Source organism: Ornithorhynchus anatinus, chromosome 2 (assembly GCF_004115215.2).
Source record: "Ornithorhynchus anatinus isolate Pmale09 chromosome 2, mOrnAna1.pri.v4, whole genome shotgun sequence".
Classification (NCBI taxonomy): domain Eukaryota; kingdom Metazoa; phylum Chordata; class Mammalia; order Monotremata; family Ornithorhynchidae; genus Ornithorhynchus; species Ornithorhynchus anatinus.
In genome coordinates, this window is record NC_041729.1 from 45,715,455 (window position 1) to 45,734,524 (window position 19,070).

The 19,070-nt window shown below is 44.7% G+C and overlaps 1 protein-coding gene across 1 annotated transcript in view; it reads right to left on the reverse strand.

Annotated features, from left to right (window-relative positions):
- The window catches only part of METTL9 (methyltransferase like 9), a 51,344-nt gene extending 45,322 nt beyond the window's left edge, over positions 1–6,022 (reverse strand). Inside the window, exon 1 of the mRNA XM_029057556.2 lies at positions 5,741–6,022. Coding sequence (XP_028913389.1) covers positions 5,741–5,857 — 117 coding nt within the window. The 5' untranslated portion in view covers positions 5,858–6,022. The remainder of the gene's footprint in view (positions 1–5,740) is intronic.
- Positions 6,023–19,070: the final 13,048 nt, after the last annotated feature.

A 19,070-nucleotide genomic window follows, 5' to 3' on the forward strand; every position in this document is an offset into this window, starting at 1 on the left:
GTTTCAACTAATTATCAAACATATGCTACACATCATGACATCCTCTGGTTTCTATAAAGAGAGAATTTGAGCACAATGGTAAGAGTATGTTATCTTCAAATCACAGGATATAAGAACTAGCTGTAAAGCAATTAGTGGCTTTTAGGTGAGGAGTCAATGAAGTTCTAAACATTTTAGAGTAATTTTAAAAAAACACAACAAATTTTACAGATAGATTCCAATGTACAGAACAATGGCTCTTGATCTTTTCTGACTCAAAGTCTATTTCAGTGAAAATTTGGGAGACTAATTACATAGTCAAAGTGCCCTTAGCAGGGTATGGTGATAACTTTTTTTAAAATGGTATTTGTTAAGTGCTTACTGTGTACAGGCACTGTACTAAGCACTAGGGTAGAAACAAGATCATAAAGTCGTACCCAGTTCAAGTCCCACAAGGGCCTCACAGTCTTGTCCCCATATTACAGATGAGATAACTAAGGCACAGAGAAGTTAAGAGACACGCCCAAGGTCACAAAGCAGACAAGTAGTGGAGTCAGGATTAGTACCCGTGTTCTCTGACTCCCAGAATGACTAGGAGGAAGGAAAGGTTATGGGACAGAATAAGGAAGGGTGCATTAAAAGGGCAAAAATGTTCTCCAAGCTACTTATGGTCAGCCCAGCCTCTCTGGGATAGCGTGTCTCCATACCAGTACAAAACCAGAGGTGGGACCCAAAAGCTCAGTGGAACTTCCAAGCTCCCACCCTGATGTTGCTGCTGCCAAAATAGAGGGCAGTTAGACACAGAGAGGAGAGTCAGAGTAAAGGTAAAAGGGAGTCAACAATCATTGTGGGGAAACTAACTCTCACACTCTCCATCTCTCTCTCTCACACACACAGATTTAAAGGCATTATCACATTGAGGAACCCTACAATCAAGGACACTATACTGGAAGATATTTTTAAACTAAAATTACTCTAAGACTGACCACTCATACTTGAAACCTAGCAATTGCCTTCCTTGTAAGGACTAGTATAACCCGGATGAGCTTGGTGATTTGAATTTCACTCTACATAGTATGAAGACACCTCACTTCTGAGGTACGTAAGTGCATTCATGGATTCGTTCTCACCATCAAGATCATCATCTTCAAACCAGAGGCAACTCTGTGCATCATCGATATGAGACTGAGTTGCTTGGGTTGGATTTATGGAAAAAAACGAAAAGGGAAAAAAAATCACTACCTCCCAAAATGAGCTAGTTCACCGGCGGACTCACTAAGAATATTCAATCACTGCTATAACTTTTAGTAAGATTTTAATACAGGCTCGGAGCAGCTGGGATACTAAACAATAGGGCTTTTATTGAAAGTTTCAAGAGTCTCCTGTGGCATTACCTAGTGGGAACGTATAGATCCCTGTTATACCCATCAGTGGAAGGAAACTAATCTGTGATTGAGGAGAACATTCATCAGAGCTTTCAAGCACGGGCTTTAAAGAAGGCAAGGAGCTCAACGTCTTTCAGGCGTTTGGCTGCAGAAGACTCCAACAGACTAGAAAATAGTTCAGTCAAGACGGGGCGAGGAGGGGGACAGGAAAATCTATCAGTGACAGCCTGGGTCTTCAACTGAATGGCTTGAAACATTACGGGTTCTTGTACAACTTGAGACAACTAACGGTTCCTGGGGCATTTTTGCAAGATCCAACAGCTATCTTTGTCACAACCCAGATGTCCTCCTACTGGGATTTACAAGGTTTAGCAAGAAAAGTAACATTCAATCCACCGATGATACTTGAGTGCTTACTGTGTGCACAGCACTGTACTCAGCGCTTGGGAGAGTACAACAGAAGAATTAGACAAGATACCTGACCTAGAGAAGCAGCGTGGCTTAGTGGAAAGAGCCCGGGCTTGGGAGTCAGAGGTCATGGGTTCTAATCCCAGCTCCGCCACTTAACTTCTCTGTGCCTCAGTGATCTCATCTGTAAAATGGGGATTAAGACTGTGAGCCCCAAATGGGACAACCTGATAACCTTGTATCTACCCCAGTGGTTAGAATAGTGCTTGGCAGATAGCAAACGCTTAACAAATACCATGATTATTATTATAATTAGAGGAGCTAATAATCTAGTAAGTGGCCATGCAGAAAATAGCTCCTTGTTCTATTTTGGGCTTATTAGCTTTGGCAGAACAAAGTTCTGAGCCCCAAACTACACAGATTCTCAATAATGGGCAATCACTGGTGAGTCAAAAGATATTCAATACTTGACTGAACATTTTTGGGCCCTTTGCAAGATAGCCTTTATCGACACCGGTAAGACTGGAAGGCCTGAACCGAAATGAATCAACTGTGTTCCAGTTGCATCAACGTAGGTTACCCGCTGATTCTTACTATAAAAGAGCTAAGCACTGTGGTTTAAGTTTCAATACTTTCCTGGTAGTTGCATTAACTTTAAAATCTTGGGTCCTCAGCTGGTTCCCAGCTGGACAAACCATCAAGACGATGATGCAGATCATAGAGTTTTATTTAATCCTCAAACAGGGGACGAGCTCCACACTTAGAGTGGACTCTCTTCTTGGGAGCCAATCAAACTTTGTAATTTGTGATCAAAGAACTTGCTGCCAAATTGGAGAAGCTCTAGACCACCTATATAACCAGATCCATCCGCTATTATAAATATATATATGTATAGTTTTTATAAATAGCTGTGGGTTGAGGGAATGGGCCAAAACGAATTTACATTCCAAGGGGGCATAATAAGTTGGGTGATTAAAACACTGCTGCTGCTATGTCCTATAAATGCTTATAATTTTAAGGGTGTTTCTTTCTCTACGCATAAACCAAATCTCTTGGATATAGCAAAATTTAAGAGTCACGTGATCAAACCCTACCCACGGTTTTTATTATACACTTCGTACCTTCCATTTTGAGTCTAAATAAAAGAACCAGAAGAAACTATTGAGCAAAGTGTGGTTCAATCAAATCCATAACCCTCCAAAAGAACCAGATGTGGATGGCTGCAGGGCCTACATAGTCAAATGAACAATGCAACACTTTTCATAAAACTTGCAGAGGCCAAAAAAAGACTCTCCAAAATGTATGTATTTCACTTACAAAGAAACTAATGGACAAGGTCAAAATACTGAGATTTAAGGTCTCACAGAAAAGATGAATGGGAAGACACCTTAAATTCTTACCTTTCATTCAATCATATTTATTGAGCACTTTCTGTGTGCAAAGCACTGTATTAAGCGTTTGGGAGAGTACAACAACAGACCCAATCCCTGCCCACAATGAGGTCACAATCTAGCAGATACCTTAAAGGTACCCCATAATCTCCCTCAAATCTCTACACACGCATTTTCTTTGTTGACTGTAATATTTATTCTTTAAAGTATTTCACAAGTTAGCATTCTTGAGAACATATATTTATTGATGCACTTCAAAATATGTTTCCTCTTTCCTCCCTGAATACTTGCCTCCCTGAATACTCATAGACACTAATTTGACCCTCAATGGCAAGAAATGATGAAAATTTCCCATTTAATGAGCAACAACTTATTGTCTCTCCAGAAGCAAAATGGAGTATTGGATACAAGCACCGATTTTTCCTGAAACTTCGATGCCAACGCTTTAGCTTTCCACTAAACAAGTTATTAGTTTACTTACGATGAAACTTTTATGTCAGTTTTTAAAATTAACCATCTTGTGTAAGTTAGTCAAGTTAATCCACCCCAAACTCATCAGCACTGTTGAGGTCCTATTCTACAAGTAAAACATTTGCATCTAAACGTATCCTGCCATTGCCCCACATGATTAATAGGCCAGAGTGCTCACCAATTTCTTTATTTCTACCAATCATCCGAAATAAACTTTTAACTATTCCATTCTCATTTCCCCAGTACCCTTTACTACCTACCCGTACTATAACCGTTATATTTAAGTACTATTTTTTCTAAGATGAGAAACTTTCAGTAATGAAACAGTGCCTTCCCACACACATGCCTCACACACTTCGCAACATCAGAATTGCCCACCCCAATATTTTGTGTGACGGGTATGCCGCAGAAGTAAGCGCTCGGCAATGAAAACCAGCACCGTTGGGACTTCGAGAAATAAAGAATTTAGATCTGCTTTTTAAAAAAAAAAATACAAAGGATCACTGCTGAACATCTGATAAATCAGTGCTCGGAGCTAAAGAGTCATTCGTTTCTCTACAAAGGAGGTGTCACCTCATTTATTTTCCAGATAATTTTTTCATGCATTTTAGGTGAGGAAAATACGCTTAAACTCCAGTGCAAACTCTCTCACCCACGAAAGTTACTCCCCCTCTTGCCCTGATAACAAAGAAGTGAAATCCGAGGAAATATGGGCACTAAAAATAATCATGCAATATGGGCTGTTGTGTGCATTCATTAGCAATCATAAAACACTATATAAATACTAGGTATATCAGCAAAATACCTGGCAGGACTCCAATAGCCTCTTAAATTATTTTTAATGAATGCGACGTTAACTTCTGGCTCAACTCAACTATCATAGACCTCATCTCTCCCCAGAAACTGAATTTAAGCCTCAAATGCAACGTCCGCTATTGCAATTATTCGACTGCATGTACACATATGCACACACCGCATACACGGCCTGCAAAGACATTCTTTCCCTGCCATAAGACCAGTTTGGCTCTAAAGAAAGACCAGCGGGGATTGACGGTGCCACCTCATTCTGAGCATACAACTCTGAAAATTAACCACGACTTTCACTCCATCCCTTCCAGCATCTGTGGCTGGTAACAATCGGAGGCACAGAAGAAAGTTTGGCTTTTAAAAAAAAAACCTTCTTTTTTCCTTCTTTGGGGGCGGAGGAGGGAGTGGGAGGCGGCTGGTGCAAGGCCTTACAATCGGATTTTTCTGAAGGTCTGCAAAAATGTCACCGGAATGAGTAGCGTGAGACTTGCTCACCCCTCACGGTGAACGGTTTTTTTTTTTCTCTTTTTTTATGACCCATTGTATGATTTCCAGGGTCCCTAGGACTTTCAGGTTTCAGTGTGCCAAAGTCAGGGAGGTTGGGGAGGGGGTGGAGGGAGGGGGGAGCTGGCCTTTGAAACTTTCCAGTGCCAGGTGGGTCCCGGCCCACCTCGGTGGGCCCTGAAGTTCCCACCCTGACCCTGCGAGAAGCGTAGAGGCCAAACCTCCCCGTACTTCAACTCCGAAAAGTGAATAGGTGGCAAAGTCCTCGCAATCACCAGCAGGGCCAGAAGAACAATACCATCCCCTGCCTGGGAAGCGGAGGCCTGGGCATTTGAGGTGCGGGGTTTGCAGGGGGTTTGGAAGGGGGGGCAGCTCCGGGGGCATCTGCAGTTGGAAGAGGGGGAAAGAAGGGAGGGGAAAAAAAGGCCATTTTCCCCTTTTGCATGCAAAACGTCTCCAGCCACCGAGGCACCCACCCGTCTTAACAAAAGGTCCCCCGCAGGGAACCTCAGGCCGGGGAGATGGGCACGGAGGGAGACGAAGGGGCTGGAGGAGGTGGGTTTGGAGGCTGAAGTGGGGACTCGTTGGGGAAAAAAGTTTCTGGGGGTGCGGGGTGGGAGTGGGGCTGAGATGGGGGGCAAAAGGGGGGTGAAGTTGGGCAGGTCTGCGCCCCTTCACAATAGCAAGAGGGCAGGCAGCCCCAGGACAGGCAGGGGCTCCTGGAGGAGGAGGAGGAGGAGGAGGAGGAGGAGGAGGAGAGGAGGGGAGGGCCTGGTCCGCAGACACCCCCTGTACCTGGTGGTGCTCCTTCGTGCAGCCGAGGGCTGCCGGCTCGTCGGGGCTGCTCATCATATTCATGTAGAGGGACCTGGAGAGGGGGCTCCGCAAGGACCGGCCGGTGCCAGTCCACATCCTCCTCGCCAGCCACGGGGACACCACGGGGCAGCGCAGCCGGCCCGGCGGACGGTCTCATCGGGGGCCGGGGCCGCTGCGGTCACCCCAGGAGAGGAGGCGAGGCTCGGCGGCGCTCGCCATCGCGCCCGACTCCCCCATCCAGCCCCTGAGGGGCCGCGGCGGCGGCGGCGGCGGCGGCGGGGGGGGGGGGGGGGCGGAGCGGCCGGCCAACGCCGAGCGCCGCGGAACGTCCTTTCCGGGGCGGCCCTTTCCGCCCGGACCACCTTCCCCGGCGCACCCCCGCGCTCACACGGGGAGTCCGTCCTCCCCCTCCCCCCCCCCCCCTACACCTCCTCCGCGGCTCGCGCTGGGGCTCGCGCTGGGGCTCGCGCTGGGGCTCGCGCTGGGGCTCGCGCTGGGGCTCGCGCTGGGGCTCGCGCTGGGGCTCGCGCTGGGGCTCGCGCTGGGGCTCGCGGCCAATCAGGCCTCGGCCTCGCGCGGGCGCGCGCCTCTCTCCCTCGCCCGCCCGGTAGCAATGGCGGCCGCGCTCCGAGGCGGGCGGGGGTGGAGACCGGCCTCCGCCGCCGCCTTTCCTCCTTTCCTCCTTCTCCTCCCGCCTCCTCGGCGGGGGCTATTTCGTTCAATTCCCCGGACTAAGCGTTTGGAATAAAGAATTCGGCAATCATTCACTCATTCGATAGTCTTGGTGGAGCGCTTACTATGGGCAGGGCACTGGACTAAGCGCTTGGAATAGACAATTCGGCATTCATTCATTCAGTAGTATTTATTGAGCGCCTACTGTGTACAGGGCACTGGACTAAGCGCTTGGAATAGGCCATTCGGCATCCATTCAGTCGATAGCATTTATTGAGGGCTTACTGTGTGCAGAGCACTGGACTAAGCGCTTGGAATAAACCATTCGGCATTCATTCATTCGATAGTACTTACTGAGCGCTTACTCTGTGCAGAGCACTGGACTAAACGCTTGGAAGAGACAATTCGGCAAACATTCATTCAATAGTATTTATTGAGCGCTTACTCTGTGCAGAGCACTGGACTAAGCGCTTAGAATAGACAATTCGGCGATCATTCACTCATTCAGTAGTATTTACTGAGCGCTTACTCTGTGCAGAGCACTGGACTCTGCACTTGGAATGGACAATTCGGCATTCATTCATTCAATAGTATTTATTGAGCGCTTACTCTGTGCAGAGCACTGGACTATGCACTTGGAATAGACAATTCGGCAATCATTCACTCATTCAGTAGTATTTACTGAGCGCTTACTCTGTGCAGAGCACTGGACTCTGCACTTGGAATGGACAGTTCGGCATTCATTCATTCATGCATTCATTCAATAGTATTAATGAGCGCTTACTCTGTGCAGAGCACTGGACTAAGCACTTGGAATACACAATTCGGCAATCATTCACTCATTCAGTAGTATTTACTGAACGCTTACTATGTGCAGAGCACTGGACTCTGCACTTGGAATGGACAATTCGGCATTCATTCATTCATTCATTCATTCAATAGTATTTATTGAGCGCTTACTCTGTGCAGAGCACTGGACTAAGCACTTGGAATACACAATTCGGCAATCATTCACTCATTCAGTAGTATTTACTGAACGCTTACTATGTGCAGAGCACTGGACTCTGCACTTGGAATGGACAATTCGGCATTCATTCATTCATTCAATAGTATTTATTGAGCGCTTACTCTGTGCAGAGCACTGGACTAAGCACTTGGAATACACAATTCGGCAATCATTCACTCATTCAGTAGTATTTATTGAGCGCGTACTATGTGCAGAGCACTGGACTATGCACTTGGAATGGACAATTCGGCAATCATTCATTCATTCAATAGTATTTATTGAGCGCTTACTCTGTGCAGAGCACTGGACTATGCACTTGGAATACACAATTCGGCGATCATTCAATAGTATCTATTGAGCGCTTACTCTGTGCAGAACACTGGACTAAGCGCTTGGAACATACAATTCGGCATTCATTCATTCGATAGTGTTTATTGAGCACTTACTCTGTGCAGACCACTGGACTAAACACTTGGAATACACAATTCAGCAATCATTCATTCATACAATAGTATTTATTGAGCGCTATGTGCAGAGTACTGTACTAAACACTTGGAATAGACAATTCAGCAACCATTCATTTAATAGCATTTATTGAGCGCTTACTATGTGCAGCGCACTGGACTACTCACTTGGAATAGACAATTCGGCAATCACTCATTCAATAGTATTGAGCACTTACTATGTGCAGAGCACTGTACTACGGGCTTGCAATAGACAATTCGGCAATCACTCATTCAATAGTATTTATTGAGCGCTTATTCTGTGCAGAGCACTGGACTAAGCGCTTAGAATAGACAATTCGGCGATCATTCACTCATTCAATAATATTTATTGAGCGCTTACTATGTGGAGAGCACTGTACTAAGAGCTTGGAATAGACAATTCGGCAATTATTCATTCATGCGATAGTATTTATTGAGCGATTACTATGTGCAGAGCACTATAATAAACGCTTGGAATAGACAATTAGGCAATTATTCATTCATTCAATAGTATTGAGCACTTACTATGTGCAGAGCACTGTACTACGCGCTTGCAATAGACAATTCGGCAATCATTTACTCATTCAATAGTATTTATTGAGCGCTTACTCTGTGCAGAGCACTGTACTTAGCGCTTGGAATAGACAATTCGGCAATCATTCATTCTTTCAATAGAATTTATTGAGCACTTACTGTGTGCAGAGCACTGTACTAAGCGCTTGGAATAGACAATTTGGCAATTATTCATTCAATAGTATTGAGCACTTACTATGTGCAGAGCACTGTACTACACACTTGCAATAGACAATTCGGCAATCATTCATTCAATAGTATTTATTGAGCGCTTACTGTGGGCAGAGCACTGTACTAAGCGCCTGGAATAGACAATTCAGCAATCATTCATTCATTAGTATTTATTGAGTGCTTACTATGTGCAGAGCACTGTACTAAGCACTTGGAATAGACAATTCGGCAGTTATTTCTCCACCCCATCATAATAATGTTGGCATTCGTTCAGCACTTCCTCTGTGCTAAGCGCTGGGAGAGATACAAGGTGATCAGGTTGTCCCCCATGGGGCCCCCAGTCTTCATCCCCATTTTACAGAGGAGGTCACTGAGGCCCAGGGAGGTGACTTCATTCATTCCTTCCTTCAATAGTATTTGAAGCAGCCTTGCTCAGTGGAAAGAGCCTAGGCTTGGGAGTCAGAGGACGTGGGTTCCAATCCTCGCTCCGCCACTTGTCTGCTGTGTGAACTTGGGCAAGCCACTTCACTTCTCTGTGCCTCATCTGTAAAATGGGAATTAAACTGTGAGCCTCACATGGGACAACCTGATTACCTTGTATCTACCCCAGCACTTAGAACAGTGCTCGGCACATAGTAAGCACTTAATAAATACAATAGTATATATATATATACTATGTGCAGGGCACTGTACTAAGTGCTTGGAATGTACAATTCGGCAACAGATAGAGACAATTCCTGCCCAGTGACGGGCTCACAGTCTACACAGTGGACAAGTGGCGGAGGCGGAATTAGAACCCATGACCTCTGACTCCCAAACCCGGGCTCTTTAGAGAAGCAGCGTGGCTCAGTGGCAAGAGGCCAGGCTTGGGAGTCAGAGGTCGTGGGTTCTAATCCCGACTCCGCCCAATATGGGACAAACTGATTACCTCGTTTCCCCCTCCCCACCGCTTAGAACAGTGCTTTGCACATGGTAAGCACTTAACATGCCATTATTATTATTATTATTACTATGTGCAGAGGACTGTACTAAGAGTACTAAGCTAAGCCCTCCTTTCCCCCCCATTCCCTCTGCTCCTCTCCCCTCCCTTCCCCTCAGCACTGTGCTTGTCCACTCATTTGTATATATTTTTTTATTACCCTATTTATTTTGTTAATGGGATATACATCACCTTGATTCTATTTATTGCTGTAGTTTTAATGAGATGTACATCCCCTTGATTCTATTTATGGCTATTGTTTTTGTCTGTCTCCCCCAATTAGACTGTAAGCCCGCCAATGGGCAGGGACTGTCTCTATCTGTTGACGATTTGTACATTCCACGTGCTTAGTACAGTGTTCTGCACATAGTAAGTGCTCAATAAATACTATTGAATGAATGAATGAACTAAGGCTCTTAAAGCCTCCATGCCTTTGGGATTGCTTCCGTCCCTCAGCAGACCCTCCTCGCCCCTCGAATTCACAACCAATGAGGCATCCAAAACTCTGAAGAAGTGGGTGAACTCGGGGTATATCTGGGTTCAGATTGGGTACTGCCTCGCTACTGCTTTGATAGGTGGAGAGGAGTAGTTTTTTTCCTGTTTGTTTCCTGTTTTAAATCCTGTTTCTTCCAGACTATAAGCTCATTGTGGGCGGAGGACATGCCTACCGATTCTTTCCATCCTTTTGAGTGGGCGCTTACTGTGGGCAGAGCACTCTACCTTAGGAGTAGAGGTTGGGAGAGTATAGTGCAGCATGATGCAGTGGACAGAGCGCAGGCCTGGGTGTCAGAAGGTCATGGATTCTAATCCCAGCTCTGCCACATGTCTGCTGTGTGGCCTTAGGCAAGTCACTTCACTTCTCTGTGCCTCTGTTACCTCATCTGTAAAATGGGGACTAAGACTGTGAGCCCCATGTGGGACAGGGACTGTGTCCAACCTGATGTGCTTGTATCGATCCCAGTGCTTAATATAATGCCTGGCACATAGAAGTGCTTAACAAATGCTATAATTATTATTATTTTCTGGGCCTCAGTTACCTCACCTGTAAAAATGGGGATTGAGACTGTGAGTCCCACATGGAACAGGAACTGTGTCCAATCCGATTAGCTTGTTTCCACCCCAGCGCTTAGAACAGTGCCTGGCACATAGGTAAGTGCTTAACAAATACCATTATTATTATGAAACATTAAACAGACACATTCCCTGCCCACAGCGAGCCAACCCTTATGGTGTACTCTCCCAAGTGTTTAGTTCAGTGCTCTGCTCACAGTAAACACTCAATAAATGTTTGATAATAGTGTGCCCAGATGATGTATACATTCCCTAGATCAGAAAATTTGATCCTTGCTACCTTAAACCCACAGTTCTACCGCCCAGCATCTGGAGGCCATCACCCTGGTTACCCTGTGTATTTAGCTCTGAAAGGAGTATTCACCCACATCAGTCTTCAATCGTATTAGTAGTAATAGTTTATCACAATTGACAGAAGAACAGGCATCATTCTCTAAATTATTTGGGAACAGGAGAATCTCCTAGACATTAACCTAATTGTAATAGCTTTTGGAATCTTCATACTTAATCTAAGTATCTAATAGGTACATCTTCCTCACCTAATATCTTGGAACAAATGTTTTTCATTTAACCAGAAAAAAAAAAATCTCCCTGCCTGAAAACACCCCTTTTCCATTACTGTATTCTTTAAACATTTTCTGGATCTGTGTCGAATGATGTGCAAGAAATCAATCAATCACCCTCTAAAGTGTAAACTCATGGGCACAGAACAGTATACCAACTCTGTAATATTGTATTCTCCCAAGCACTTAGAACACAGTAAGCACTCAATCTGACTGGTAAATATTTAAGTATCTAACAGTGTTGGTAGGCTAGTTCCCTGCCCTCTTCTACCATAGCTGGATCTTATTTGAGAATAATCCATCTCAAAAGTCTTAAAATTTGTAGATTCAGGATTTTTCACAAGCACTAGTTTTACACTATGATGCAGGAAATCTTCCATTGCTGAATATGACCAGCTAAGGGTGGTATATAAAATGGTTTTTTTCTCTCTGCCCAGAATATAACTTTTCCCTCTTCCCCAGCAAAATGAAAGAGGGGATAAAACTGATCCTTAATTTACAGATATAAATAAAAGCATGGGCCTAAAACTTGAGAGAAAAAAGAGCCATTTCAAATGTAAATAAATCCATTTGTATATTGTGAGCTTCCATATATTAATATGCCTAGAAAGTACAGCTATCCCTAAAAAGGCCTACATCTTTCCAAAACAAGAAAATTCAATCAATAGAGTGGCCCAGAATTGCACATGTACTTTCCAAGGACCACAATCACAGAAATAGGAGAAGTGTGTCCCAGTACAGAACAAGTCTGCTAATGACCTGCTCCAGTCGTACACCATAATAAAAAGATGCACATTTGGCATTAGGTTTGGACCACCCAAGCTGTGCCAAGAAGCCCAAAATTCCGAAGCAGCCAATTCTTGCTTTCAAAATGAGCAACCGGTTTGTGGGCTGAATGACCCATCAGTTTGCAATACAATTATTAGCATAGCAAGAATCCTCCCATAACCTCAGGGAATTGATACACATTATTTACACATAACAAACACAGAAAGAAACTGAAATAAAATGAGATAAAGCAATCTGCCCAGGTTGCAGAGCAAGTTCAACAGCCAACCTGTTTATAGAACCCTGTGTTCTGTCTCTCAGGGCTTTGCTCCATCTCCTGAGTCTTCTTGCCTCTGCTCACAGAGCTCTTTGCTGTACAAATGATGAGGAAGGAAACCAGCAAGTGCCTATTCCCCAAGCAGAAGTTTACAATAACCTCTGTGATGGCCCCTCCCACCACTTACCAGAATGTCGCCTCCAGACTGTAAGCTTGTTGTGGGCAGGGAATGGGTCTCCCAACTCTGTTATACTGTACTCTCGAATGCTTAAGTACGGTGCTCTGCGCATGGTAAGCACTCAATAAATATGACTGATTGAATGTCACATAAAATATGAGGGTAACATTTCTAGAATTCTCAAGTAAGTTTTTAAAATATAAGGATGAGACCATGTCCTGCCATTTCATTGATAAGTTGTAATATTGGAGTAAATGTTTTCAACATCGTTAATATCATTAAATTGCCTCCAGGGCACTGGGCACTGAATAAAACATCCAGATGTGCAAAACTCTAAGATTTCTGTCCTTAAAGAGATTATACTCTAAATCAAGGGTCAACAACCTTTTTTTCCTTCTGTCGAACAAAATGAAACCTGTGAGCAGATGGTACACAAAGACCCAATCATACAATTTAAACATACACTGATGTAGCTTACTTCATTGAGAATCTGAAAGTTTTAAGTGTCTTGTATCCACTCCTGCGCAACTCCTGTTTAGAGGGCAGTTGGCCTGATCAAACCCACCCACCTGCCCCGAGGGGCACTGGGAGTAGCATGGCGTAGTGGATACAGCGTGGGCCTGGGAGTCAGAAGATCATGGGTTCTAATCCCCTCTCCGCCACTTGTCTGCTGTGTGAACTTGTGTGAGGCCTCAGTGACCTCATCTGTAAAATGGGGATTGAGACTGTGAGCCCCAAGTGGGACAAGGGACAGTGTCCAACCCTAGAGAAGCAGCGTGGCTCAGTGGAAAGAGCCAGGGCTTGGGAGTCAGAGGTCATGGGTTCGAATGCTGACTCTGCCACTTGTCAGCTGTGTGACTGTGGGCAAGTCACTTCACTTCTCGGTGGCTCAGTTACCTCATCTGGAAAATGGGGATTAAGACTGTGAGCCTCAAGTGGGACAACCTGATCACCTTGTATCCCCCCAGCGCTTAGAGCAGTGCTCTGCACATAGTAAACGCTTAACAAATACCAACATTATTATTATTATTATATCCACCCTAGCATTTAGTACAGTGCCTGGCACATAGTAAAGTGCCTTACAAATACCATCATTATTATGACTCAGTGTTATGCTCCCTCACCCTCCAACCTGACAGGTATTAGCATTACCTCATGCTATGCATGGCACAGTGTGATGTGTGGTAACATTGGGCTAGTAATTGGCAGAAATGAGTCTCTTCCCCTTGCCCTTCTTACCCCAGGGAAGCAGGAGGGCAGTGCCCTCCCCTCCCAAGCCAGGCATCCCCTTCCTTGCCCCTACCCCGATCCTCCAGGGAAGCATTGGAGCAGCTCTCACTCCCCAACGGGGGCTGCATCAAAGTCTCTGGGAGACTACCTTCCTCAACTGGGAGCAGGATACCAATGCTGCTTAGGCTCTGGCGGCTGCCTGATGAGTGTCTAAATCCTGGGCCTGCCCTCTTTTCTGTTCTTGCTCCTGCCTGGAGCCCCTCACTGCCTCCTTCCCTTCCGGCTCAGAAGAGCTGCCAAGCTTGGGGAGCCTTCTGGGTGGGCGGGAATTCCCCTCGACATGGAAGTGGGAATTCCTTTCCTGGGTGGAAAGAGGTGAGAATTCCCCAGTCGGAACAGTGCAGGGTGAGGAGGTTATCTGGTGTGGGTCTGGCTCCACCCAGGGGCCGCCTGCTGTACAAAATCCCCAACTTCCCACCCTACCTCACTTTCATTTTTAACCTTCTCTTACTGAATTTGAAGAACTGGAACTCTGATCTTACATGCCATTTACTCTCTCCCATCTCCGTGGGAACCCAATCTTTCAAAAAGACAGAGACAATTATCAAAGGTGGCTGCCATGTTAAAGAAAATCATACAAACGTTTGCAAGGGAACTTAATAAAAAGACATCAAGACCAATCCCAAATACGTCAGCCACTTACTGGCTAGACTCTTCAGCGGCTCTCATAATTTTAAGTGCAGACATTGTAGCCACGATCTATACAGAACCTAGTAGTCCATCCATCGTATTTATTGAGCGCTTACTGTGTGCAGAGCACTGTACTAAGCCTAGAGAGAGGGGTCAAGGATAACCCCAAATTTATGGGCTTGTAAGGCAGGAAAGATGGTGGTGTCGTCTACAGGGACGGGAAAGTCAGAGAAAGAACAGGCTTTGGGTGGGAGCATTGGTATGCTGCTCCCAGTTGAGGAAGGTAGGACCCAGCTCTCCCAGAGACTTTGACACAGCCCCCCTTGGGGAGTGAGAGCTGCTCCAATGCTTCACTGGAGGATCGGGGTAAGGGCAAGGAAGGGGATGCCTGGCTTGGGAGGGGAGGGCACTGCCCTCCTGCTTCCCTGGGAGTGTTTTAGACATGTTAAATTTGAGGTGACAGCAGAACAGTCAAGTAGAAATGTCCTGAAGGCGGAAAGAAATGTGAGACTGCAGAGAGGGAGAGAGATCAGGGCTAAAGCTGTAGATTTGGAAATCATCCACGTAGAAGTGGTAGTTGAAGGTATGTGAGAGAAAGTTCTCCAAGGGAGTGGATTTAGATGAGATCTGAGGAGGACCCAGTAAGTGTGGGTAATCAAGTTAAAAACAGGAATAGGTAACATAAGGAATCTACATGGCCAAGTGGATAGAGCACGGGGCCTGGGAGTCAGAAGGTGATGGGTTTTAATCCTGCCTGTGCCACTTGTCTGCAGTGTGACCCTGGGCCCATCACTTCACTGCGCTGTGCCTCAGTCACCTCATCTGTAAAATGGGGATTCATTCAGTCATATTTATTGAGCACTTGCTGTTTGCAAAGCACTGTACTAAGCGCTTGGGAGAGTACAATATAACAACAGACACATTCCTGCCCACAATGAGCTCGCAGTCTAGAGGGGGAGGCAGACATTAATGAAAATAAATAAATTATAAATATATACAAATGTGCTGTGGGGATGGGAAAGAGAATGAAAGAAGCTAGTTCATTCAATAGTATTTATTGAGTGCTTACTATGTGCAGAGCACTGTACTAAGCGCTTGGAATGTACAAGATAGAGAAAATCCCTGCCCAATAACGGGCTCACAGTCTAAACGGAGCTAGTCAGGGCGATGCAGAGGGAGTGGGAGAAGAGGAGAGGAGGGCTTAGGGAAGGCTTCTTGGAGGAGATGTGTCTTCAATAGGCTTTGAAGTGGGAGAGAGCAATAATCTGTCTGATATGAGGGAAGGCATTCCACACCAGAGGTAGGATGTGGACGAGAGGTCAGCGGCGAGATGAGATGGAGCTACAGTGAGAAGGTCAGTATTAGAGGAACAAAGTGTGTGGGCTGGGTTGTAGTAGGAGAGTAGCGATGTGAAGTAGGAGGGGGCAAAGTGATAAAGTGCTTTAAAGCCATCAAGCCAAGGATTAAGACTGTGAGCCAAGGATTAAGATTGTGAGCTTCATGCGGGACAGGGACTGTGTCCAGCCCAATTTGTTTATAATCTCCCCCAAGCTTAGTTCAGTACCTGGCACATAGTAGGCATTTTAAAATACCACTATTATTATTGGTTAATATTTGGGGGCATGATCAGAACCCCAGAATTCATTGTAGTACAGCATCCTATGCTGAGGCCTGTTACTTAAGCTTTAAAAAATGTTTCAGCGTCAACTAAGGTTATATTTGAGCACTTCTTTGAGGACAGGAGTCACATCTTTTCTGTGCTCTGCAAAGGGCCTAGTAGGAGTATCTTGCAGATCTTCCATAAATACTGATTAGCAACAATTGATGACAGAGTCTAAAAAAAAAAAGGGTTGAGGAAATTAATCTTTCCATTTACTTCCCTGTACCTTAATTTCTTCAACTGCAAAATTCAAAAAATAGTACTAACCCCCTACTTCCCAGTTGGGCTGTGAAGATAAACAAGTTCTTGAAATAAATAGGGTTTTTAGAACAAATCTGTTACATAAACTCCAACCTTTATGAACCTTATTCATCACCGTATCAGCCAGTCATCAACCATATGAATAGTTTTGTGAGTCAGAGCTTCAGAAAAAATGGGACAAACTGCATTTTCTAAAGTCTCTCTTGTTTGGGCTATTACAAAGGTCCAAAGATTTCTTTCAACAATAAAGTAAGCAAAAATTTGCTTGTTCTTTTCCTGGCTCATCGCTTGTGCCACTTGGAACTCCTGCATCTCTTCTGACCAGATTCCATCTCATTTTTAAGTGTAATTTTTATATATCCTTTTGCTCTTTCTCTTTTTTGTGAGTACAGTGCTATTATGAGGCCATTTAGAATGGCGGCAGGTAGGGGAATGGGAAAACATGAAATGCAATCCATGGTATTTGTTGAGCGCTTACTGTGTGCAGAGCACTGTATTACGATCTGGGGACAGTACAATATAAACAGAGTTGGGAGACATATTCCCTGCCCAAAGGGAGCTTACAGTCTAGAGAAGATGCTTAATGCAGTCAGTGAATAAGGTTTCATTAGTGTGGCTAGGACAAGTTTAGGAATAAGCCTAATGAGTAAGTCTCTGGAAATATTGCCTATAACCTGCAAGATATAGATTCTTGCTCATGTTTGTTTTTGCCAGGGTCACAGAAACTTATCCTCTGGTGAGTAGCAACCTGCTCTATTGTGGGTGGTCATGACCTCGCGGGGAAAACTGGGAGGGAGGAGGAGGTTTAAGTATTCACTAAGATGCTGAGACTGCTTCATGACAACATGACTGCTTATGTCAAAGTTAGGTACGCCCTGCTTAATCCATTCTCCATTACCAATGGGATAAGACAGGGATGCAAGGGCATTATTCACATTAATTCATTCTACGTTGCCATGTTGGAGGCTGCAACAAAAGACCTGGGCACTGGTATTAGAGTATAAGTCTATTCCACTGGGAAACTTCCAACTCAACAAACTCTCAGCATCATCTGAAGTCTTAGAACCAGTTATTTAAAGAGTCACCTCATGCTAATGGCTGCCCCACGGACCTACAGAACCAAAGAGATGTATAAATGATTGTAAACTGCTATACCAACTCAGCCAAGCACTCTGGACCCACAGTAAGTCATGGGAAGCAGCAGAGCCGTAGCGGAAAGAGCATGGGCCTGAGAGTCAGAGGAACTCAGTTCTAATCCCAGCTCTACCAATCACATGCTGTGTGACCTTGGGCAAATCAGTTAACTTCTTTGGGTCTCAGTTCTCCTGTTCTCTCTCCCACTTAGACTTTGAGGCCCATACTGGGCAGGAACTGTGTCCAACCTAATTGCTTCTATCTACCCCTGTCCTTAGAACAGTGTTTGACAAGTAGTAAGCAATTTAATATCGTTAAAAAGAAAAAAATTAAACTAAAGGAATGCATTGGCCTGTGCCAGGTAAACCCTTCCAAAAATGAACAATCTTGAATTGGCAGCATAGAACAAAATGCCATTACAGAATCTATTATCTATGCAATACTTATTTATATTAATGTCTGTCTCCCCTTCTACCCTATAAGCTTGTTGTGGGTAGGAAATGCATCCGTTATATTGTTATCTTGTGCTCTCCCAAGAGCTTAGTACCGTGTTCAGTCTACAGTAAGTGTTCAATAAATATGATTGACTGACTGACTGAAGTATACTGGGCAACAAAGCAACGATAGACCAAGAAGTAGGATATTTAATGGACAAGCCATCCTTTAGGAAATTGTCAGACAGTGTGTAATGGCAGCATGGTAATAGGCTTCAGATCTAAATGAAAGCCTTCTGAGCCAGAATGCTGACCAGAATAACATAAGGTTGTGTGAGCTGGACCCCCGGGACTAGTTTCCACAACATCTCTTATAGGTCAGACTCAACATCAAGTGAAAGACATCATCACAGAAAGCAAAGCCCTAGAATGAAGACAGTCTCCTAGCTTTTCTGGTTGGGACACATCAAAATGAATAAGAGTAAGACACCTAACTGGGGCCCTGCCCACATCTCTCCTCTCCTCAAAACCCTCCAATGGCTTCCAGTATCCCTCTGTGTTAAAAAAGAAAGAAATTAAAAATGAAGACTCCTCAAGATTTACTCTGAGGCTGTCTACCATCTCACCCCACATTGTATGTATGCTGTCTTCACTTGCTCTTCCCCCAATTTGCTTTCTTTGTGCCTCCCAAGCTTCCTTCTAATTGTTTCTTGCTCTTGACATTCCTGCCTCCAACTCTTCATTCAATCACAATCAATCAATGGTATTGAGTGCCTACTGTATGTGAGCCCTGTACTAAGCACTTGGGAGAGTACAAGAGAGTTGGTAGATACAATCCCTGCCACAAGGAGCTTATATACATGCTGTTCCCCCAAGTTGGAACTTCCTGACTCCCCAAACCTGACAGATTGTAGCTCTCCCCACATTCAAGGCCCTCCTAAAATCCCTCCAAGGAGCCTTCTTCAATTATTTTCCCCAACATTCTAAGTCATATAAAACCAGCTGTCCCTAGCATTTATGAATTTATACCATGTTTGGCACTTTTGAATCTGTTTATACAAGTGCATATTTAATTATTTGTTGTGACTATTCCATATTTGTAAATATTTTTGTGTCTGTCTCCCTGATAGAGTGTAAACTCCTCATGGGTAGGGAAC